At 50.9% G+C, this 23,925-nt stretch overlaps 1 protein-coding gene across 1 annotated transcript in view; it reads right to left on the reverse strand.

The window, feature by feature from the left end:
- Positions 1–23,228, reverse strand: part of OXSR1 (oxidative stress responsive kinase 1) — a 70,007-nt gene extending 46,779 nt beyond the window's left edge. The window contains exons 1-3 of the mRNA XM_072033866.1: positions 22,957–23,228; positions 14,274–14,386; positions 7,503–7,611 (exon numbers count right to left, since the gene is read on the reverse strand). Of these exons, the coding sequence (XP_071889967.1) occupies positions 7,503–7,611; positions 14,274–14,386; positions 22,957–23,026 (292 nt within the window). The 5' untranslated portion in view covers positions 23,027–23,228. The remainder of the gene's footprint in view (positions 1–7,502; positions 7,612–14,273; positions 14,387–22,956) is intronic.
- Positions 23,229–23,925: the final 697 nt, after the last annotated feature.

Below are 23,925 nucleotides of genomic sequence, written 5' to 3' on the forward strand. Positions count from 1 at the left end.
ATAGCCAAGCGCTAGGATCTTTAAAGATCTGGGCACAAAGTCGTGTTAGCAGTACAAGTTCTTAAAGAATGAGGAAAGCAGGCATGACTGCAAGGCACAAATGCAGCCTGGACTGTCTCTGAAAGGAAACACAACACTTCTGCATCTGAAGAGCAGCAAAAGCTGAGAAACTTGGTCGTAGGAATTGGGTTAATGCAGAGATTACAAAGTCCCACCTCGCAAATTCTTGAAGTAAACTGAAAAATACAAGGGGATTTTTTTTTATTTTTTCATTTTTGTCCTTTTCATCCTTTAAGGATGAAGGGATGAGTGTCAGAGCCAACGGAAAGGAAAAGGAGGGTAAGAAAAAGGGAGAATCCATGTGTGAGCAGGGGAGGATGCTGGTAGCCTTCCTGTGCCAGCAGTGAAGCTGCTCTGAGTGCTTGCTGCTCCCCTGACCGGCACCTCCAGCTTCCTCGTCCCCAAAAAAATTCACTTGGCTCATGGGATTTACAAAAGACCTGCTCTGAGCACACACTAACAAAACAGAACATAGATAAATGAAGTAGAGAAGTCCAGTTGCACAACATCCCCTCAATATTTCATGTCAGAATACTCTTCTTCGCCTTCCTTTATCCCGTCCAAGCACAGAACCACTCCTCTTTGGTTAGTTTTGACTTGGGTCTTCATCAGCCAAAGGTTTTACCCAGCCATAATTCAGGCTGTTTCTACATATATAGGTTGTTTCTACAGGTTGTTTCTACCTATATATTTCTTCACATGGAGCTTTTAACACCCCACAAGTCAGGGCACACGCTCCTTCACTGAAATCTCACCTTTTAGGCTGGCTGGCTAAGAAAAGAACTCTCCTGGACACCACGGGGACTCACCTGGGATTCAGCCCATCACAATCCCTATTTTAGAAGTCCGTGCTTGCAAGCCCTGGTGCTCTTATTTTGGGCACGAATTTTTGTGACACCTACGAAAAAAACACCCAACCCCCTCCTCTTCCACTCTTCAGGTTTTCACTCTGAAACGTGCCTTTATCTGGGGAACAAACTGTCGCTTGTGTACAAGTCCAGTGAAAATATGTGGTTCTTCACCTACTCGTTTTGTCCTCCTCCCACCCACAACGCTGTCAGCAGACTTGGTTCAGAAACATTTCCCTTCTCCTGCAAAGGGTCCGGGAACAGGAGGAGGCAGATCAGCTGGTGCTGAAAATCCTTTGGTGGAAAACCCCGCGTTAGCCAAGGTTGTGCTTAGCCCAGAAAAAGGAGTAGGGGCAAGGAGGCTGTCAGCAAAATGCTGAGCTCAGGGAGCAGCAGAAGAGCAAAGAGCCACCTGCCTGGTGAGCAAAGCGTTGTAGGGATCATCCCCATTTTGTTTACACGCGTTAAAAAAAAAGCAGGTTTGCTACCAGCATCACAACACGGTGTTGTATTTCTCCCAAGACACGGATCAGTAGCTGGGGAGGTTGGAGCTGCCTCCAGAATCAAAGGAAACCTTGTAAAAGTTGGCGCAGGGGGATACGAAGAGCGCAGCCAAGCTTCACTTCCACACGCTGCTGAGTGCAGGGTTAGAAACCTCGTGACATTCTGGTTCAGGAAGCTGCTGCGGCGGGACCGAATACCCCCAAAGAGAAAACCACAACTAAATGGGGAGCCCCTCAAAGACAAAGTCACGGGAATCTCACTGCTGAGGAAAACAGCTGCTACTACAAGGCTGGCAGTGTATTTCAGCATCAGCCTGAGATATTCAACTCAGTCATTCCCAAGCATCTCGGCTAAGCGTGCGATTCCCTTGGTGCCACCTCCTTGTTTGCTCAGGCAAATGTTCTCACTTTCCCCAGCGCTGGTTTCTGAGCCAGCTTCCGAACCGGCTTCAAAGAGAAGCTGGGGAAGGAAAAAGCTCACCTGAACTTTGCTGCACCTCTGCTTAAATGCAGTTGCAGTGTGGATTGGTGCTCCCTGTGTGCAGCGGGGTTGAACAATCTGCAAGCAAACAGCTCCCACAATCGAGTGGCCAGAAGAGAAGGTTAACAGCAGAAATAAGGCACACGCTACAGGTATTACAGAACAGCTATCACAACGTTTTTAAGGACAAAAACCCACTAGAATGTCTTTTTTTAAACCTTAAGCTGGGAGAGAAAAGAAGTGAAGGCTGGCTGAGGCTGACTGAAAAGCCATGCCAAGCCCAGAAGGGGAAACACGTTGGGAAAAGACAAAACAAGACTGAGGGAGAGCCAGAAGCGGAGCCGAAATGTAAACACAAACAAGGCTGCCGTTTAATAAGGATGTTTAAAGAAGCCTCGTGATGAGCAACCGATCCCAAACTCCACACAAAGGAAAGGAGAAGATGCTTAGAGATTGATGCGGGAAAAAATGCAGCTATAAACAAGTTCCTGCCTCTCGAGTGCAAGCCGAGCAGCGCGCCGCCAGGAAGCCCACAGGATGCCGTGCAACGTGAGGAAACATTTTGTGTTGTTGCCCGATCGTTTCTGAAGTGCCTCAGCATCGTGCCACCCATCACCAACCCTGGTGTGATCGCAACCCCGTTGTGGCTGGTTAGAAAGCAGTCTCCAAGTGCAAATTGAATGGAAGTTGGAAGCGAAGTGGTTTTCTGCTCAAATTGCAAGAACAAATCCCCCCTCGCTGCTCTCCCCCAGGACGGGAAGCTCGGCGAGGGAACAGCTGATGAGGTCTTACTCCCTCCTCAGAAGGCAGTTTCTAATTTCCGGAAGCGAAGGGTTCATTTCCACCCACGACAGCAGTATCTGAGCAACGAAGACACAAGAAACCTGCGAGCAAAGCAGCGTCCTGAATTTACGAGAGGGCAATGTCCTTGTAGAGGAAGATCAGGCAGAGTGTTCCCTGTGTGAGCCCTAATAAACGCGGTCCTGTCCTGCACCCCACACACACACACCCTTTAAAGGCCTGGCACAAACAGGCTGGAAAGCATCCCTGGGGATCACCAGCATTTCACCACCTGGTTTTGGGAGAATTGAGATGTTCAGCAGCCGTATCCTTTGAGCGCTGGGGTTTGTTGCTGCTGCTTTAAGACCTCTCAGCAGAAGGCAGCGGTTTCAGTGAGCCCGGCTGCCGTCGGAGCCAAGAATGAAACCTGCACCTCGTCAGCCTCTGACAAAGCCAGGAGGAAAACGCTCAAGAAGGAAGCGCAGCCGCCTGCGGCCGGCAGCTCTGGGGCCGATGAGGGCAGAAACAGCAACGGAGCTCAAAAGGAAAGGGAAGAACAAGTTACACAAAGCGAACCAAGACACCCTATGGAGTTTTCTGAGGTTTTCTCATTTTTTGAAGTTTTCGTAATCGTGGTTAAGGCACATCAGAAGGAGAAAGTTAAGGGAACTTCCACTTCTTGCCCCTTTCCCTCTAGAGCTCTTGTGTGGATGCCTGCAAGGGACAACATTAAGGCAGGAAGCAAGATGTTAAAATAAGGGGGCAGGGCAGCCTACTGCGGTTAGGCCTGAGACATTTAAAGGCGAAAACCTGAAGAAAATAAAGTAAACAATTTAATTTTTCATGTTTCTCTTATTATAGCTAGGAACGGGGACATATCCATACAAGCTCCGTATCCCATAATCGCATACAGCCCCTCCAGCCTCCTGCCTTCTCCCATCCTTAATGATTTGAAATTTATTTGTCGAGACACAAATTCAAAGCCCTCCGGAGGGCCTCAGAACGGCGTAGCTCTCTCCTCACAGAATAATTCAGCGTAATCATGAGGATTTCTAAGAACCTGTGGCTTTGGTCTGGCCCCTCCTAATTGCAGCAGCGTGTTATGATCAGAGATTAACGCGGCAGAAGGAGGACGAGATGTCTTGGGTCCCCACCAGGGAGATAGGACCTAGATAATCTTCAACTTTGGGGAAAAAAGGCAAGGTTTAGCTATTCCAATATTCCCATCTCCTTAGCAGATTTAATGAGGAGCCTTCAGGAAGGCAGAAGATCCAAGAGCCCTATCAGGAAACGTGTCAGCGTTTAACAAATTCACCGTTTGAAAATATTTTTGGAGGGCTCCTCTGATTTAGCCTAGGACAGTAAAAGTTGCTGTGCGTTGCAGCAGACGGCTGATTCTTCTGAGCACCTGTTTTGTGGAGTTAGGCACAGCCGAGGGTCACCTGTTAGCTGAGAGCTCTTCAAACCAGGGAGAATGTAGAGGAACAAACCGGTCACAGGCAGAAAAAGCACCAGAACAAAAGGACAGCTGCTCCTCTTCCTCAGAAAAAGCACCAGGAGGCGGAGAGCGGGACTGGGCATCAGAGAGCTTTAAAAGGCACGAGTGAAATCCGTGAGATGGGAATGTCAGCGAGGCCCAGAGCAGCTCAGCAGCTGTCCAGAAATATCCATCGGGGTTTAGTTTGGAGTAACAGCGGACCAGAAGGCCAGGGTGCCAAGCTGACACCGCTGAGCTTAGCTCCCTGAAAAACGGTTTCATCACCGCAGGGAAGGAGGCTGCGATTTCTGCTGAAGGGAACAAGCAGCAGAGAACTTCCCAGATCTGCCTCAGGCTCACGTTGCCAGAGCTGAAAGAGGGTGTCAGAGGGACGGGGCACACCAGCACCTCTTCTCAGTGCCAACGGAGATAAATAGCTCAGCTTCTGGGACACCTGCTCTCTGGCTTTGTGGGATACCCCCTTTGGAGATGTTTCTGAAATATTTGCCTGTACGGCTAGGTTAAGCTTTCAACAAGCTGACTGTACCCAGAAAATAAATCAAACTGCCCTCAGAACAACAAAAAGAGGCTTGCATCCAGGACTGTTTATCAAAGCAATAACATCCATGTAAGCAAAACTATTTGCAGCCTGAAAATGCACGCCAGCATCGATTGACACTGATGGAAGAGAAGCAGTAAGATCCTGAACTTTTACCCAGAAAAAATCCCAAGTAGGAAACCACAATCAAACAGATTTGATTACGTGCTCACTTGGATGCACAAATCTCAGCCCAGGCTCTATGAATAGTTCGATGGAATAAAAGAGTTAGGCTCCACCTTTTTGTTTTTCCTTCCCCTTTCGGGTTCATAAAAAATAGCCCAAGTTTTTTCCTGTTGAGAAATTCAGCTCATTATTTTTCCCACTGGCTGACAGATGACCACGAAACTCAGCCCGTGTATTACTGATAAGCAGTAAGCTGAAAGGAATGAGAAGCAGTTTTGAAAGCATCTCTCGTGACATAAATCACCCGGCCCAAAAACAACAGGAAGGAGTCTCATTAAAAGTGAATGGGAAAAGCTCTTCAGTCAGAAAGCTCCAAATAAAAAACTTTCTTGTCCCGTCCTAAGGGCTATCCCATAAAACTTGTCTAGGGCATCTAAAATGCCATTTCTGAAGTACAGCCATGCAAAGAGTAGAAGCTGAAAGAGGCTGAGAAACCTCTCTCAAGGTACCTTCCTGCATAAATCCTAACAGGTCACCCTCAAAAGTCTACTTCAGCCATTCCCCCAGCCCCCAAATGTTTTATTTTAAGTGAGAAATCAGCCCGTCTTTTATTGTATGACCCTGGCCTTCCACGTGAGAAACAAAAGGTGAGATTTGGTAGGGCTGCTTTACAGCAGTACTGCATTTAGGGCCAAATGTGCACAGGGGTCAAACCCCCGCTGTATAATGCAGAAGCCTGTTCAAGGTGACTTGTCCTGACAGCCATTTCACACCACCAAGAGGTTGGTGCTGAAGCTCTGGTTATTCCCCAGCAATTTTCCAGTCTGCTCTTTACCTTTCTGGCCCATCTTTTCATTATCAAGGCACCACAGAGTCTGATTTTTTTTTTTTTCCCAGCTACACCCAAAAAAAGAAAGACAGAAAAGTGAGGGCAAGCAGAAGTAACGTTTGGAGGATCAAGGATTAGCCTAACCCTGACTTGGTTCCAACAGAAAACCACTACAAAAACGTCGCACATTTTCTTCAAGGAGGCCATGAATCCTCCTGAAAAAGGTCAAGAACGTTGCTGCTGTCTGTCCTGCACCCCTAAAATGTTGGGAAACTTTTCATGTTGGGAAAGCTTTCCCCCATAGACACTTCCTATACCAAAATTATTTGCACTGAATTGGCAAGGGATTCGTTTCTGCACACAACCAGCAATCCTATCCGTAACGACCCGCCTGTTAAGGGTCCCTCCAAGGAAAGACGAGGTATTGCTTAATGACACACGAGCACATGGGTCATTATAAAGCCTTTAAAAAAGGCTCAAGCTAGCATGAAATCCGACCGCCCCCAGGAGAACTGCTGAAGTTTTCTAAAGAAGATCCTGAAAGCTGCCTGTTTTCTGGTCATTAGCGAGCTCTCATGGAAGAAGCCAACAGGTTGAGCCAGATTTTTCCACATCAGCATCTGGCATTTTACAGCCTACGATATTAAGCCAAGAGCAAAGAAGCCAAGAAGGTTTTTTTAAAAAGGCAAGAAAACCATTTTTTCAGCTTTCAATGCCTTTTCACTCTGGTGCCAGGAAAATCAAGCCTTCTCAAGACAGGCCTAAGGCTTAGCAACAGTCCTCAGTTGTCATCCAGAACCCGAATCCCTTTCTTTTCTCGACGGCAACTTAAACATGAAGTCTGGAAAATACTACGACATCAGATTAGGCATTAATGATAGAGAAAATGTAAAAACTTCCTTTCTTTTTCTCAAAAAAGCTGTTTCTACAGCATCTGAGAGAATAAATCCAGGAAGGGGAACGTTTCCCTGGCTCTGGCAGTTTGAAATTGCCCCAAGTACTCGCAGTTATTTTGTCACCCAGAACTAGTGGCAGGTAACCCAGCTCTGAGGAATGAGACTACCCAAATCAAGCTGCTCCTACCCTGATCTTCTCCCTTTGTAGCCCACTGGCATTACAGGGGCAGTTCTGCTGGCAATCCAGGTGATTTAAATTCCTCACAAGGGCAGCCAACGTGTAAATAAGTTAAATCAGTACTCAATGGTTGCCTCCGAGCTCCAGGTGAGAAAAGGTCAGGCCCTCAGCCCTGCAAAAGGAGTTGCAAACATCACTGTCCCCACTGGAAAAGTAGGAACTGGTGGGCTCAGTCACATACTTCTCTAGTCCAAAATTTTATCCTAGGCTTTTGGAGCACAACTAAGAAGCTTTTGTAAATGTGATCCAAGAAACACCATGTCAGATCCATCAGCTGAGAAGATACAGGTTAGATTTTCTTTTTTTTTTTTTGTATTTCTTTTTAAGTTTGGGATGGTTTTGACTACTGCATCTGTACCTGAGTTTCTCCTATCACTGTCTGAAGTCACATCCTCCCAAGTATTCAAGTGAGTCACTCAGCAAACACATACAGAACACCATCAAATATGCAAAGCAGGCACTAAAACAAACTACCAGTCATGCAGTTAGGCATTACTACCGGTGTACATAAAATGAAAAGCTGTTTCTGAGCCAAATGGGTTGAAGTTGAGCATTATCATTCAAGCGTGTTAACTCCCAAGGAGGAGGGAAGCCTGGGAGGGAGACGGGAGCACTCCAGCCAAGTTGTGACGTTGTTTTATAGGGTATGTAAATGGGATCACTCACCTCCACTGAGCAACTTCATCACCAGCCAAAGCTCATCCTTCACCACGAAGGAGGTGTAGTAAGATACGATGTTGGGGTGATGGCACTGACTCATCGCTTGAATTTCTTTCTGCGGAGAAAAACAGAGCATTAGAAGCTGGACTCGAGGGGTTTCGTTCCGTGGGTACAGAAAATAGCTCCCTCGAGACACGGTGTTTGAAGAGGGTGAGAAGGAAAAGGCTACGTGGGAGCTACCCACAGAAAAATCCAGGAATGCTCTTAACACTCAGCCTGCACCATACTAGGGCTCAAAGATATTTTACGATGCTCTACCTGTCTGTCTGCCTGGTCAGCAGAATGCAAGAAGTGACGAAAACCCCCTTGGCAAAGGCAATAAAATGCTCTCCCACCAAGCACCTGCTTCCAGCTGCAGCAGGCTTCTCCTGAAGATTTTACCTACGAGGTTCATGCCGCCACCTCCTCTCAGTGAGCCACTACACACCAGGTGTCACCAGCTGAAGGTATAGAAAGGGAAATATTGGCCTCTGGGAAGGAAAAAAAAGAGTCTCTCATCCCTAATGTCTCTCCCCAGCATGAAAGCAGACGGCTCGGCTCCGAGGGCACAAAGGACAGCCCCAGCTTCTGTTGTAGGGGAAGAAGAGGAAAACAGCCTGAGATCACAAAGTGTTTGGCTGCTACTGATGGAGCGCAACAAGAAGTGCTCTCGGATATGAAATTGCTCGAGTTTTGACCGTGCTTATTCATAGATTTTGTTATGGGTTAAGGGTTGAGGTTTTCCAGAGTACGGGGGAACAATATCCCGGAGAAGAGGCTGAGTTTTCATTATTTAGGTACAAATAACCACCGTGGACAGAAAACCTCCCAGTTTCTTGGTTTCCCCCATCAAAAGCCATCCCTTGGGACTGGCACCCTGCACCCCACAAGGGGAAAAAGGAGAAAAATGTCCCCCCACAGCCCTGCCCTGATCCTTTCCTCCCTAAGCACAAAGCTCCCTGCCACCAAAGCTCCAGGGGAAGCTCTGCCCACACCTCGTGTTCCTCTCGCCCTGCTCTCGCCGGAGCTGGATGATCTTTAAGGTCCCCTCCAACCCAAGCCATGGGTCTGTGGGGTTAAGGCAGCCCCACAAACACACTCATAGAGATCTCCCCCAATTTACCGCTGCTTTTCAAGGAGGAAATGAGGAATTGGTTCCTCTTCCAGCTCCTCCAGGAGCACCTCCAGCTATCCAGGACGCCCCAATAGGCTGATTCTTCTAAACAAGAAGGGATATTTGAAGGGCTGTGGAGTTGCAGGTCACTGATCTCACGCCGTTGACTGAAAACCACTCTGTGAAACTAAATACAGCCTGAAATGAAACCTAGCTTCCAGTTTCTGCCTGGGGACGGAGGAGAAGTGGAGAGGTGGATGAGCACAGGTCGGATTCAGCGACTGCTCTGTGCCGTGGGTCACACATCTCACACAAAACCTGCTTAGGAAGCTGTCTGTAAACGTCCACTGCACGACCTCCCCTTTACGCAGCCTCTCCCAAAGGCAGCTCATTTAAATTCACTTGCTTAACCTGAGATCATTTGGGGTTTAGCTCTGAGAAACAGGCTGAGCCCCTACTTCAGGGATCCACGAACCTGACCCAGCTTTTGTCCTTCCACCTGGAATTAGCTCTTGATGTAAGGCTTTAAATTAATTGTAAAGCTTTTTTTTAAGAAACACGCAAGTAAATCCAGGTGCCTAACCTCTCTCTGACAATTAAAAGATAAATAAGAAGTGCACAAATGGCACCAGAATACAAAAAAAAAGAGGTGGAAAGAAGCAAGTGGGATGCAGCTTTGTGAAGTCTTCCCATCAGGCAGCCCTTCCCCAAAGCCACCATTCTCAGAAAGGCTCCAGAGGAGCTGGTTTTAATCTTTCCTCAGTTAGACCTCAAAATATTTTGAGCTGACTCCCTGGGAGATCAAGCGAATCGTACAAAAAGCCATACGCAAACATTCCCTATTTTCTATCTATTAGCATATCCCGTCGGAATCCAGGAGCCAGCGAGGCAACGTCTGGCCCGAGTTTTTTTTAACAGCCTCGATCTGGCTCGGGTCTCTGCCATCGGGGCAGCTCTTCGCAGGGATCCTGTGTCACTTTATTACTATTTTATTGTTCTCCAAGAATTTCCTCTCCTGCACGTTACCAAACGCTGCTCCCCGGGCTGGAAACAACAGTTTGAAGGAAAAAAAAAAAAAAAAAAGCTTGCGTTTGTCACGTGCTGCAGCGCACACAGGGGGGTTGCTGTAGTTGCTGTTATTTATTTTCCCTTTTCGCAGCCCTGTGCCAAAACACCGCCAGCTCGGGGCTGTGTCGCAGTGGCGGGTTGAACCATTCCTTGCACAGCTCCGATCAGTAACTCCAGCCCAGCCCACAGCGTCCAGTGCTCCCCCATTATTAAATCCAGGAGGAAAAAGCAAGGTCTGCACTGCTTTTCCCTGCCACCCCCAGCCTCCTACCCCATTTTATAGTTTTCTAGGCTCGTCTCACAGCGGCTACATCCAAGTTTCCTTCCTCTTTGCTCCCGTGGAGGGTACCAGCATCCTGGAGGCTCGCTGCTTTCAGCTGACGGTGGCAAATCCCAGCAGGCTGGGTGGCTGAAGAATTTCCTTGCCAAGCAGCTCTGTCGCACACCACACTGCCTGAGCTGAGCCATTTTCACCTTCTACTCCTTCCTTATCTGTACAATTCAAACACAGGGGTGAAAATCTGGATTTATTTAGTTGTGCTTCCTACATGAGATGCAGCACGGATGCTGCCTGCTCACACGTGGGTACCTGCAACTTCCCAGGAAGCTGCTGGTTTGGTTATCCTGGCTGAAGGCAACCACAACCCAAAAAAAGATGGGGTTGGGAGGGAAAAATCAAAGCAGGGCAGATGCAATCTCCTTGAAAACACCAAGCGGTGCTCGAGCTGTGGGTGGCAAACACTTGCTTTAAGTGAAACTCCAAGGGTTTAGTTAAAAGAGGGTAAGTTCAAGAATATTAATTTATTTCTGTTTTTAAATATCAGGGTAAAAAAGCTGAATTCTTCTGCTACAATCACCTTAAGAGCAATTACTTGAAGGTGATGAGGAAAAAGCACAGAGCTCAAAATGAGAGATTCCAACCCAGCTGCCATGACCAGTTCAACTCAGGACATGGAGACTGGGACTAAAAAGGGATTCAATTCCCCCATCCAGAACAACAGTGGGAAACGTTGCAGGTACACAACAATCCTGAAAGGAGCAAGAGGTCTTCATAGAGGAATTAACCTTAGGTGATGGGAACAAACGACCCGTGTGAAACGTGCAACGCGGCGCCTCAAATCACCACGCGGAGGCTGTGTTCCACGTGGGACTCCCTGGCACTGACACCTGGGGACTTGTTTTTCCCTTTTGTGATGGCAATTCCTGTAAGATGCCACGGGTGGAACATCTGTCCTGCTCCAGCAGCCCGCTCCTTTGTTCCCACCGACCTTATGGTCGGCTTAATCCACTTGTAGGAGCTGCTGGCAGATCAAAGCCACTTCGATACCCCATCCGAGTCTTCAAAAGAAGGTGTAAAACCCCATAACCAGCGCTTACAGAATCATCTGCCCAGAGGGGAGACTCCTGCCGAAGCCTGGGCAGTTAACAGTTGGCTCAGACGTTAAACCAGGGGAGTTCCTAATCCTGCTTTAAATCCCATCTCATTTAACCTCCTCGACTAGAGGTTGATTTCTTTAATCTCACGCCATGTTTGATCTCCGGATTGCTGGCAGCGAGCTCCCCGGGTCAATCCCCTGAAATTCAAGAGGACATTTCCTCCCGCTGGAGTCCCCTCGGCACCCTGAGACGAATCCGCGGCAGTAACCGAGACATCGCGCAGGGTTTGCAGAGGTTACCCCGACCCACACTGCTTCTGAAGCACTCTAGGGGAAAAAAAAATAAGCATTTTAAGTGCAATTTTCCCTTTTTTTGTGCCACGGGTTGATGGCCAGGCAGTGCTGTAACACAAGAGCATTGATTTAGTGCCTGGGGGACAGAGCGAAGTTTCCCGTAAACTGGTGTGCTCAGCCATCCCCAGAGCACCAGAAGGATAATGGATCTAATGAAAGCCCAAATTCGTGCTTTTAGCAGTGTTAGGGGAGAGGAGAAAGCACGTGGAGAGCATAACATGCTCTAGTATGGACCCGGCTATTTCTCTTTGCACTCACCTCTCAAAACACCGTTCTCTGCAAGGACTCACTCACATTTAGGGGTTTGGGAGAAAAAATCTTGCAACAAGTGGTTGCTCAAAAAAAGGTAATTAACCTGATCTGGGAAACTGCCACAAAGGGAGATGATAGGACTCAAAGCCTTGAGAATACCCTAAAGAAGCAGCAAATGCAGAGGCAAGATTAAAAAATCAAGAATGTAACACACAGGAGGGAGATGAGTTTCCATCCTTTTGGCTCTTGCACTAAGAAACGCCATCCAACAAACTGACAAACTCAGAACAAGCCAAGGGAAAGCATTTTTTCCACAAAACGCACCTGCCTTGGTGACCCCAGGAAGTTCCTGCAGCTCCACAACACCCTTCCTGCCAGCCCTCCATGATTTAAGTCTCCATAACTGCCTTCTAAAGACATTTTCAAAAATCATTACAAGATCAGCTTAAATCTGGATAAATCGGAGCTCAACTGCTACATGTCCTAACGGGAACTTGTCTGGGGAGAAATTTTCCCCAAATTACCCAGAGATTCCTAAATATTGGGCAGTAAGCACTTACTGCGTCTCTTAGATCAGTGGGAGTTTGCTGGGGTATGCAGAAGAGGAGAGCCACTCATCTGAGTGCAAACAAAAGCCTCAGCCTCCTAATGGAGCTGTGTAACAGAATCTTTGGTGTTCTTCAACCTAAAACACGACATCTGAGGAGAGATCAAGTGGTTTTGATTGAAGGGCTGTTTGCCATCAGGTTCTCTTTGCTTTTATACAGCCTCCTGGCTTAATGTCTTGTTATTTTATAGGTTTTTTGCCCAAGGTTGTCAGTTGGAGCCATGTAACCGTGTGCTGCTGGCTATAAGAAGCTACCAGGCAAGTGATCGAGTCTCTTTACTGACTGCAGGTAAAGGAAGAGCTCAAAATCCTGCCCTCACCCCAGGCACTAACAAGCACGATGTCAAGATGTAAACGTCCACCCTTACCAGAGGCCTACAAAGAAGCCTGCAGAAGGAGCCACGCTCTCTGGTCCCAAAATTGGGAACTTGGACCTGGTGAGAGCCATTCAGCACAGTCCTGCCCCTAACAGGAAAAATCATGGTGATGAAGGGGTCAGCTAGAGACTGAAAACATGCAATTAGTTATCTAAAATGCCATGGTGAGTCTTCGTAGCATCACTTTCTGAACCTAACCCCTTTTAGTTGGAACTGGCAATGATTCAAAGGCCGAAAATCTCAATTAAATCTCCCGACGACTCAGTTGGGTTTACCACCGAGGCACAGCAGCAAGGACGAGCCACAGAAAAGACTTGAAGAGCACCAAGGGATGGCATCGGGACAGAAAGACCGACTGGGAAAAGGGAAGGGAGCCCGAACTCTAACGAGAGCAGCAAAAGGATGTGACCGCAGGACATCTGAAGAGTCCTACACACGGCTCTTCACAGGCGCACTAAAATGTGACAGCTGGAACGGAGCCTTTCCTCTCTACAGGAGTATTTGCTGATACCTACAGTGATAAAAACAGCATTTGTCACTAGATGGGAACTGGAGCCATGGTTTAAGTGACTTGCTGAGGATTAGAGCTGAGCAAAGCTGCCTCTCTCTGTTCTACTTTCTCATTGCGCCTGGGTTAACGTGACAGGAACTGCCAGGATGCAGGCAGAAAGATGGAAAGGGTTAAAAAAGATCCTAGCGAGCTGCTTTAAAAGGAGAGGTGACACAAGACCGCTCCCTGCCTCTCCTCAGACCCTGCCCTCAGTATTTACGTTGGGAAGTTTTATTCCAGACGCCTCTCTCAGTTTCAGGGGGGACACCTCACGTTCAGGGGAATGCCTCCGTGCCTGGCTTCAACCCAGGGGCCTTCCGTATGCAGGGCGAATGTGGCAGCTGCTGCTCCCACACGCAGCAAAGCAGCAAACAAATCCCATCAACATCCGAGCCAGATAACAAAAAGCGAATTTTGGTTTCCATGGCTACCTGCCTGAAGCTGTTTCCCATTGAGAAAAATCTTCAGAGGCGCACATCAGAGGGAAATCACAGAGCTGTAGCTCCAGAGGAGCCCACCTCCTGTCCCCAGCTCGGGATGAGTGAGGGTTTCCACGCAGCCTGCAGCACAGCAGAGCGATCCCTTTGCTGGCATCGGTCCCATACCCGGATTAAGAGCAAGAGCTCGTTTATTCAGGCTCTCTCTGTACAGGTGAAGGATAAAAATGCAAAGAACTAAAGGAACAGGGGAGAAAGCAAAACCACTCCCCGAAATTCTGAAGCTTCTGGAGGCACATAGCTTTTGATCCCCCTCAAACCACAGAGCTCTCATACAGGCAGCTGAGCTTAACCCTTGCACGTTAACTCCGCTCAAAACAAAGGGATCACACAGAGCGCTCGGCTCCAAACAATACCCTGAAGTTCTCCAACAATTGATCTTTTTAACGTTTTCTTCAGCGCTGTGTCCCACAGCCAGCGGCTGAACTGCCTCTGGTGCAAGCAGCCGGGTTCTCTCCCAGCACCGCGAGGAAGGATGCGAAAAGGTGCTCGGCAAGCAGAGCTGACTGAGATAAAACCCGCGGGGCCATCGCGGCTGCGTACCAGGAGCTCGTCCATGCTGGTCTGACACTTCTCCAGATTGATCCGTTTAATCGCAACCTTCTCCTTCTTCGGAGCACAGAAGGCTGCCTGCACCACTGCAGTCGCTCCGCTCCCTGTAGGGGAAAATAAAAAAAGAGAGAGAAAGGGTTAACATCACCTGATGGGATTTGTGAGGAAAGGAAGGGAAGGCAGACAACAAAAAGTACAAGTGCCAGTCAATAAAGGCAGCAGGGAGATAAAAACCAAGCAAATCCCACCCCTAAAAACTGTCCCCTTCAGGTCCATGCAGCTCAAGGAGCCGTGGCAAAGAGCTGGGCTCACACAACCCACCACGTGGACCTTCCCGAGGGCTCAGCACAGCCATAAAACAAGCCGGCAGCTCGCTCCTAACAAAGGGCTGATTCTTCCAGCGGGCTTTGAAAAAGGCCGCCGAGGTCACACGGACTTTTAACCTGATGTGTTCGCCCCCAGTGTCGGAACAAGGCACAGCCTCGGCTCCCAGCGCTTAATGAGATTTTTGGCATAGTTTCGTGCCCTAATTGCTCTCCTGGTCTCCCCTCATTGTATGCAGGGGCACGAGGCGAGCTTCATTCAGTTGGGCTCCTGCTCTCCCGTGGCAGCACAACGCCTCGCTTCTCGGGATGTGAAGCAGGCGAAGAAGCTCTGAAGTCAAACCTCTGGGCAAGATCCCGTCCTTCAGGATCAGAGAGCACCCAACTGCTTTTGGACCTGCCTTTATGAGCCTCCAGAAACAGCTGCAGCGTTTGCATCATTTCTATCCCAGGCATAACTCTCAGACCCGTTTGGGTTGATGAGGGAGATGAGAAGACCTACTCAGCATTTTGGCATAAACCACCCCATTCGGGAGCTTCTCAGCACTATAAAACCTCCTGATGCTGCAAGACAGAATCACAGAATCACAGAATCACAGAATTTCTAGGTTGGAAGAGACCTCAAGATCATCGAGTCCAACCTCTGACCTAACGCTAACAGTCCCCACTAAACCATATCCCTCAGCTCTACATCTAAACATCTTTTAAAGACGGGTCAAGCAAAACATTTTTGCAAAGGATCCTTTTCCTACGTGCAGATAAACCGGGGGTGAAAGCTGGCAACCCCCAAACAAAGGGCACTGAAGCTGCCTGCAGCAGCTCTCGGTCACTTTTGCACAAAAGTCACACCAAAACCCATCAAACCCAAGCGCCAGGCAGGGGAAAGAACCTGAAATCCAGCCCTAAAGCATCAAGAAAAACTGCTCCATCCAAAATAAACGTCAAAAGCTCCAACTTTGGTACCCAAATCCCACAGGAACCCTCCTGGGCACAGGGTGGGGAGGATTCCCAGCTCGAGGCTCCCCCCGGTCCGATTGCCACCTGCTCTCCCCGCTCCTCCCCCCTTCTCCAGCTCGTTCCTCATTTCTTTCAGCTCCTCTCCGGCGCTTAATTAGAGAGAAACAATGAGATCTCCAAAGCCTACCAGGCGAGGATTAAGCCAGGCTGCAGCAGGACGTGCCACCAGCAAGCTGCTCTTCGGGAGCCGCACAAAGAGGGGAAAGCGTGGAAACCCCAAAGGGCACAGAAAGAGCCACCGGGCCACCGAAGGGTTTGCGGCCCTAAAATTTGTTTAGGAAATCGAAGGGGGGAAGAAGCGAAACTGCAGTAAGGTTGTGAATGGGAACAAGCAGGGATGCAGAGGATGCCGACAGAGGGGAGGAGGAAAATGCCTGGCAAGGAAGTTTCTGCGAGTTTTGGGGGCAGGTAACAAGCATGTGGGGGAAGGAGGGAGGAGAAGCGGTTCCCCACCTGCTGGGTGGATAAAGAAACCCTACAAAGGCAGTGTTATAGGGTGGCACAACTTGGGCAAAGCAACTCTCCCTGCAGATGCTGCCTGAAAGGCACTAGGTCAGGGGAAAGGAGAAGGAGAGAAAGGGAAGAGACCCCGAGGGGTTTTAGGGTTTGTTTAATGCCCCCTGCTTCTGCCCCCATAGGCTCTCGGCTCCAGTCCCAAGCCCTGGGGTAGCAGCTGCCAAATTCTTCCCGGAGAGGGTCACGACCTGCTTTAGGAAGCGCTGCGAGGGAGGAAGGCGTGCCCTTCCCAGCCCTTCTCATGTTTCTGGGATGAAAGGGTGCTTTGGGAACTAACCCCAACTTCTGACGGAATGAAAACAACCCAAACCTCCCGAGGATCGCCGCTGAACCCCCGTTTCCCCGGGCCAGACATCTCAGGGCCCGTGCTCGAGCCCAAATTCTCCTTTAGGATTGCTCAGATCCACCTCCAGCCTTCGAGCCCAAAGCCTCGGATGATTTAGGGGTCTTCACAGCTGCCAACGCCAGCCCAGGAGCTGCAACCACATCTCTGGATGTTTCCTCACGCCAAGCTCTGAAGCCACCTCCCCACTGCAGAAGGGATGATCTAACCCTTCTGAAGGGGAAATTCAGCTGGTTTTGGTCTGTGCCTGCTTGGAAAGCCCATGAGGCCCTAAGGCAGCAACCCACGGCTAAGAGATAACCAAAAAAAAACCCTACAAAAGCCCCGGAGCAAGGGGAGCTCCTCTCTCACAGCCCCGCAGGGACTCAGTGAGCCCTCCTGCACCAGGGGAAAGGGGTCAAGTAGGAGGAAAGAAACAAATAATCCAGAGAAAGGAAGAAATAAATCATCTATAAATCATCTGTCGTAGCACAGAAGCTTAAGGAAAATGAACAGACAACAGCGGATTTAACACAACCGTTGTGAGGGAGCCAATTTTAGGGTTTGTATTGGGGGATGGAGGAAAACCAGCAAGCCCCAGGGATTATATATATTTATACGTATATCCCAGCACGTTATATAGAGTGAGATACACGTATATCTATCCAACAGCATTCACCTACGAAGGATTTCCCTCCAAAACACAACTCCACGTTTTCCCAAAGCTCGAGGCTCTCCCCTTCGTCGCTCCCCACGGGTACCTGCAGCAGGCAGCTCACCCCCCAGCACTAACCCTGCCCAAAGAACTCCACAAAACGAGAAGCAGGTTCCCCAAACCCGCCTGTAACACAAAAAACAGCCCAAATATCAGAACGGGGTGCAAAGGTGCTGCCTACAAACCCCTCACCGAGCCCCTCTGCTCCTCGATTCCACCACTGAGCACACAAAAAAAAAAAAAGCCAGGCACCACGAGGAGCCCAGGCCATTTGGGGAACCACCTCAGGCCCCTTTCCCCAGCCCAGCAACTCCAGGCAGCCCCTAGGGTGGGTTGCACAAGCCCTGCATGACCCACAGCATTTATTTAGGGTGCTGTCAGCAGGCTGAGCTCAGATTTGCCGTTTCAGACCAATTAGATTTATTTGATCAGGTGGCAGCATCTCTGGGCAATTTAACGGGCAGGCAGAGCAGGACTGAGCCATCCCGCCTCCAAACAGCCCACAGCGGTCCCACGGAGCCTGGCTGTAAAGGAAGCAGCAGGAGACAGATTTCACTTCGCAGGCAAGGTGTTCACCCCGCGATGAGAAGCTTCATCTTGAATTCACGAGGTTTCAGCCATCAGGAGAGCCCAACGTCCTGCTGCCTGCCTGGAGCTGGAGACACCTGAAATGAGGAGCGCTACTACCTGCCCCACTCACCTCAGCGGGTCCCAGCTGGTTTTCTTTAAGAAGAATATTCTGCAGGTGCTCTCCCTCTTCAAACTTCCCTTTTCTACTACTCTCCACACCATGTTCAGAATTCCCTCCTCAGAGAGCTGGAATTAACCCTGGATCCCACAAAGATGGATTTACAATCCACCGAAGGCCAAAAATGAGCACGAGCCTTAAACCTGACCTGGGACAAAAGGTAACCCAAAGTTTCCCACGCGGGCAGAGGCCACCCCAGCTCTCCACGCTCCCATCTCCCCAGCAGATTCCTCGCTGAGGTTCCCAAGGGCCAAGATGCACCCGCAGCATTCAGTTCCCCCTCCTCTTAAAAAAAACACAGCAGCTCTTGACACAAAACGGATGAAAAACGAAGGTTGGCGAGGAACAAAAATCTTCCCAGGAGCTTCTCTGTACCCAGCAGAAAGGCGTTTTGATTTGGCCAAGCCGTGAGGTGCTCCCTGTGCTGCTCCACAAGCACGCAGGATAAAACTTTAATGGACATACAGAGGGAAGCTCCAGCTAATTTGGTGAGAAAGTGAATCAGCGCTCTGGCTTTCCTCTGATTTCACTCGCAGATGGGATTTGTGAGGCTTTTAGGGCTTGCTGAAGACCCCTGAAGACCTGAAGAGGTCTAAAAAACCCTTGCAAGGCGAGTTAGACCCTGGTTTGGTAGAGGTCGATGCGTAACCAAGTGTTTTTTTTTTTTTTCAGTGTGGAATTTCTCTTGCTTGCACACCAAAAAAAAAAAAATCTGTTCAGCAAAAAAGTCTGCGCGCGGTGACTCACATCAGGAAACAATGATCCTCGAGAACCTTGGGGAGTGGTGCAAGAAACAGCTCCAAAAAAATGTTGCTGGATGTCGTAGCTATTGTGTACAGGGGGAAAAAATACGGGATCCTTTTGTTTTATGCTTCGTATCACCGCAGATCCCCACCTGCCTGCATTACCTGGGTAGGAACAAGGGATACGAAGCCCGGGTTGGCTGACCCGAGAACCCCATTAGCAGTGTTTGACTTCATCCATCAGAGTGCCGCGTCTCTCCCACTGAAGTGTGACCCCATAAAGACCCCGCAGCGGGTCTGAGCCGTGCCTCCAGGCCTTCCCCTGCCTCCAGGCAAGACGCTGGGAGCTCCGTTCACCAGAAACATCCCCTCTGTGCTCCTCGAGGTGAAGTCCCAGGAAGCCAGGCTCCATCATCACATCTCCACTCAGCAGGACGGCAGGCAAGACTCACCTGAAAGGCGCAGGATCCCAATATTTTGGGGATTTTGTAACACTGGATTCCAGGGCTTGGCAGCAAAGCTCTCTGACGAGCACCCCGTTAGCACGTCCATGGCTGAATTCGCTGCTGCGGAGATTTCCGACAGGTATCATCCATGTGAAGGGAAATCTTCCAAGATAATTTGCCCCAAAACCTAGTGTTTTAAGTAATTTGCTCACTCAATTAGCACCCAGCGCCGCTGCCCGCTGCCCGTCAGGAGAAGAGATTTTCTCTCCAGCCACCAGCTTGGCGGGCCCGGTTTGCCGGCTCTTAGCAAGATTTTTGGGTTAAAGCGAAGCTGTTTAAATGTTTTTTGGGTGTTGAACATTTGAATTGGTGCTAGAAGCAACTGCCACACGGAAAGCAGCCCCGGGGAAGTGTGAATTGCTGCCACGTGCAACACCCTGTATGGGTTTTTTTCCCCTTAATGTCCCAGAAGAGCTGAGAACAGCAGGGAGGTTGCCACACTGCTTCCCTAATACCACGTGCTCCTTGCAGGCAGCCTCCTGCACCCACATTTGTCATTTTTGGTCCTTTTTCTGGCCTCCGCCTGCTTCCCAGGGTGTTGTATCCCCCCGTGGGATCCGCGAGCACGCAGCAGAGGCAGCACACGGGGCGCACACAGCTCCTGCTTTCGCTTCCCAGGGGAGTGCCGCAGCTCAGCCGGTATCAAAGGTCTCGGAGGAAGGAGAGGTGCCAAGGAGGGGAAGGGAAGGCGGGGGGGGGATGCCCAGAATTGATTTTATGTCAGCTTTAACTTAATACAGAACGAAAAAAAAGGCTTCTCCACCAGCTTTAAGTGGAAGAAGTTGACGACGAGCACACGGAGCCAGCATCTCAGTCACTTCACCCCCCTGAACGTGCCGCAGGAACCCATTTGTCTGGCCAGGCTCGGGGAGGAGGAGTGGGAAGCCACGAGGAAATGCTAAACCAAAACAGATGGCACGCAGACCGAAGCCTGAGCGCTCAGTTTAGCTTGCAGGCAGTTGTGTTTTACAGACAGCTCCACATTTTCTTGAATGGGTGTAAAGCAGGCGTCAGTGAGGGAGGCAGCTCCCGAGCACCAGAAGACCACGGGTACGTTGGTAAAATCTCCACTTCCCCAAATTTTACCTCTACATACCTGTAAAAGAAAGCTGCTCCTACGTGTGTGCTCACCTGTACTGCTTGGGGAAACCCCGGCTGGAAAACTAAACCTTAAATTGAGCTCACAGACAAAAGCCAACTACAGCCATTAAAAAAAAAATCTAATTATTTAGCGAGTCCTTGCTTCAAATTTTTCAATTTCAGCTGGATTTCTGTGGGGAGAAGCAGCTCCCACATCTGCTCACTCAGCCTGCGCAGGAATCTGTCGGGGGAGAAAGGGCGCAGGAATGGAGCAAGGGAGATTCCCCCCTCGATCCTTTATCTCCTGCTTCCAGCTCTCTTTCAGCCTTTTTGGAAGCTGAAGGCCGGCTCTGATCCTGGGCACCGGGAGGGATTGAAGCCTCGGGAGGCCACTCGGCAGCTGCTCCCCACCACCAAGGGGGCAGAACAACCACGGCCGTTAATCCATACCTCTGTAACGGCGTGAGTCACCTCTGCTGCTGAGCAATAAGGTGATTTTTTTCTTGGTATCAGCCCGAATGAGGAGGGCAGGTTTGCAGGAGTTCCCTCTGCAGCTAGGAAACGTGCTCCTTTATTCCCACACCGCGCAGCGCGGGGCCCTCCGCGCTACAGGACAGCCCCACAGCGCTGTTTTCAGGCAGAACGAACCCAAATTAAGGAATTTAACTGCACGTGGATTGCTTTTTTTTTTTTCCTGATGTGGGAAAAAGCCTGAGCTGGTAACCCCCTGAACACTGTGCTCTCAGCTTCAGGAGACATTGCTCACCAGGAAACAAGTGAAATCCTTTAAAAGCACCGGCGCGAGGTTCGGCCCTTCCCACGCCGGGTCCTCCCTTTGTTCCCTGCCGAAATACTTTTACGGCTCTGCAGGAGTGAAGGGAGCTCAGAAACCTCCCCCCGAGGCTTCCAGGGGCCGCGGAGCAGCCCAGCTCGGTGACATTTTGTCCCACAAATCGCAGCCGTGCTGGGAAGCTGGCGTCACATCTCCATCCAGGCCGCTGGCAGGCACGGCGATGTTTGAAGTGAGTGAAAGGGGGGGAGGAGAGGCGGGGATGGCGGAGTTAAAAAGAGAAACCAGATGTCTGCAATCCACACGGCGCGCCCCAGCGGGGCAGCACGAGCCTTCAGCGAGGGGATGACATCCCAAAAGTCACCCCACAGGACAGGGGAAGGGACAAAACACTCCTGCCCAAGCTCGGGGCACGACCGCGGGGGCTGTGAGCGCTACGTCCTCCTCATAACGGTGTGGGGCTGTAGGATGGGTGTTTTGGGCTGTAAAATGTGAGTTTCGGGGCTGTAGGATTTGCATTTTGGGGCTGTAGGATGTGCTTTTCCTGCAGCGAGTATCCTAGGAGCAGAAGGGCATCTGTACCCCTTTATTTCCTGTCCCACTCGGGGCTGAGCTACAAAGAGGCAGCTCAGCTCGCCCAGCCTCACACACCAAACCCCAAATCCCCTCTTTGTGCGATCAGAGCACCCTTTATGCCATTTTGATGCATCCTACATGCAGGGACCAGTCCCTTTCCTGGGGATCTGGGAGCCTGGCGTTGTATCACCCCCCTCCTGTGGGGGAAAAGCCACGCTAAAAATTAACCTCTTGCCTAGGAGCCAGGAGAGCAGCAGGAGAGGCACCGACTTCACGCTCACCTGTGGCACCACCTCGGCCGGGTCACATCCCGGCCCTAAAGCCGTTTATCCCTCAAACAACCCCCTAATTAAGCAGTTGGGGCAGGCGGGGTGGGGGCCTCTGGTAACCAGAAGTGAAAAGAGAGCAGGAAAAAAGAAAAAAAAAAGAAATGATTTAATGGAGAGCAAGGGCTGGGGCCTCGAGACAAGAGGACAATGAATGGAAAGGCAGAGCGGCAGCACAACGAGGCTGGATGGTGGCAGCACAAAAATCCCACCCCACATCCCCGGATGGGACCACGGGGTTGGGGGGGGGGAAGGAGGCGTCCCCCAAAATGAACGGGGCTGCTCGGGAAGGGGAAATGTGGAGTTTCCTTCCAAGGAAGCCCTCAGGAAGGATGTGGGCAGGAGATGGGGGGGAGGGAACACCCCCTTCACAGCCACATGCGGGGAAGTGGGGCATGGGATGTGCCCGGTGTCCCCAAAAGGGGTGTGGTGAGCCCGCAGGGCACCCCCTGACCCCAAATTCACATTGTGGGGAACCAGGAGGGGGTGCAGACCCCCAAAAAGACCCTCCTCATACGGCAATGAGGGGCAAACCCCATAGACCACATCTCCCTTACAGGAGGGGACATCCTCAGGAAGGAAACAGGGTGCCCAGGCACCCCAACAACAACACGGAGCCCTCAGAAATAGGGGTTTCAGCCCCCCCCTTCTCCCCCCCAAAAATTAGGGGAAGGGGGCAGCTCCCCCCTCAAAATTAGGGGCTGGGGGCAGCCCCCCTCACACACACGACCCCAAAAATTAGGGGAAGGGGGCAGCTCCCCCCCTACAACCCCTCAGAAGCAGCGGGGGGCACCTCCCCCTCACACACACCCCCCAAAAATTTAGGGGGCGGCTCCCCCTCACCCCAAAATCGTGGCGAATCCCCCAAAAAACCCCGGGGGACGCCTCCCCACCCTGAGAGAGAACCGCGAGCCCCCCCAATTACCTCATCGCGCCCCCCCCTTCACCCCCGGGGACCTTCAGCCCCAAAATTTCACCTCAGCCCCCCCAAAATTTGGCCCAAAATCCTCACCGATGACCTCCTGCAGCTCGTAATCATCCTTGTTGATGGACCAGGGCAGCGCGCTGGGCTCCTCCGCCATGGCTGCGGTCCCCAAAACTGAGGGGGGGGACCCCTGAGGTACCGAGGGGGGGGAGGGCCCTGAGGTACCGGGGGACCCCTGAGGAGCGGCCGCGGCCCCGAGCCCGGCCCCGCCGCCGCCGCCTCCCGTCAGCGCCGGCCAAACTTTGGCTGCTCCCTCCACCTGCCCATGCCCAGAGCGCCCTGACGTCAACCGCCGCCACGTTCGTCTCGTCGTCGGGGGGGGTGGCGGTGGCGAGGCGGCGGCGCCATCTTGAGCGCGGCGCTTTTCCACCTCCTTTGGTTAATTCAGGATACAAAGGGATCCTCCGCGGCTCGCTCCGCCCTGATTATTTCGGAGACGGACTCCTCGTGCAAAAAACTGCGTAAAAAGTGGTATCAAAGTGTGGGAGATAGATGGAAAGGGAGGGTGGGGATGCCACACACAAGATGGCGGCCGCCCGCGCCTTCCCCCTCCGCCCTCAGAGAAAAAGCGGGAGGATCACGCTCTTCTGAGCAGCGATTGGCTGCCGGCCGCGCAACCCGCGGTTCCTATTGGTGGACGGGGTTGTCAATCATGACCCGTCCTTCTGCAGGGTCCCTGCGCCCGTGGGGCCTTGGGGTGGTTGGGGAAGCCCTGAGGGGAGGAAGCGCTGTGGGGGTGCCCCGGGTACCCCGTGTGTAGGGTCAGAAACCCTTCAGGGAGGGTTTTTAACACGTTGTTAATCCCCTTTCACACAATAACAGAACCATTAAGGCTGGAAAAGTCCTTCAAGATCACCTGTTCCAACCATCCCCCTACCACCAATGTCACCACTAAGCCATGTCCCCAAGCACCATGTCCAACCTCTCCTTGAACACCCCCAGGGACGGTGACACCACCACCTCCCTGGGCAACCCGTCCCAATGCCTGACTGCTCC

Source organism: Anas platyrhynchos, chromosome 2 (genome assembly GCF_047663525.1).
Source record: "Anas platyrhynchos isolate ZD024472 breed Pekin duck chromosome 2, IASCAAS_PekinDuck_T2T, whole genome shotgun sequence".
In the NCBI taxonomy this organism is placed as follows: domain Eukaryota; kingdom Metazoa; phylum Chordata; class Aves; order Anseriformes; family Anatidae; genus Anas; species Anas platyrhynchos.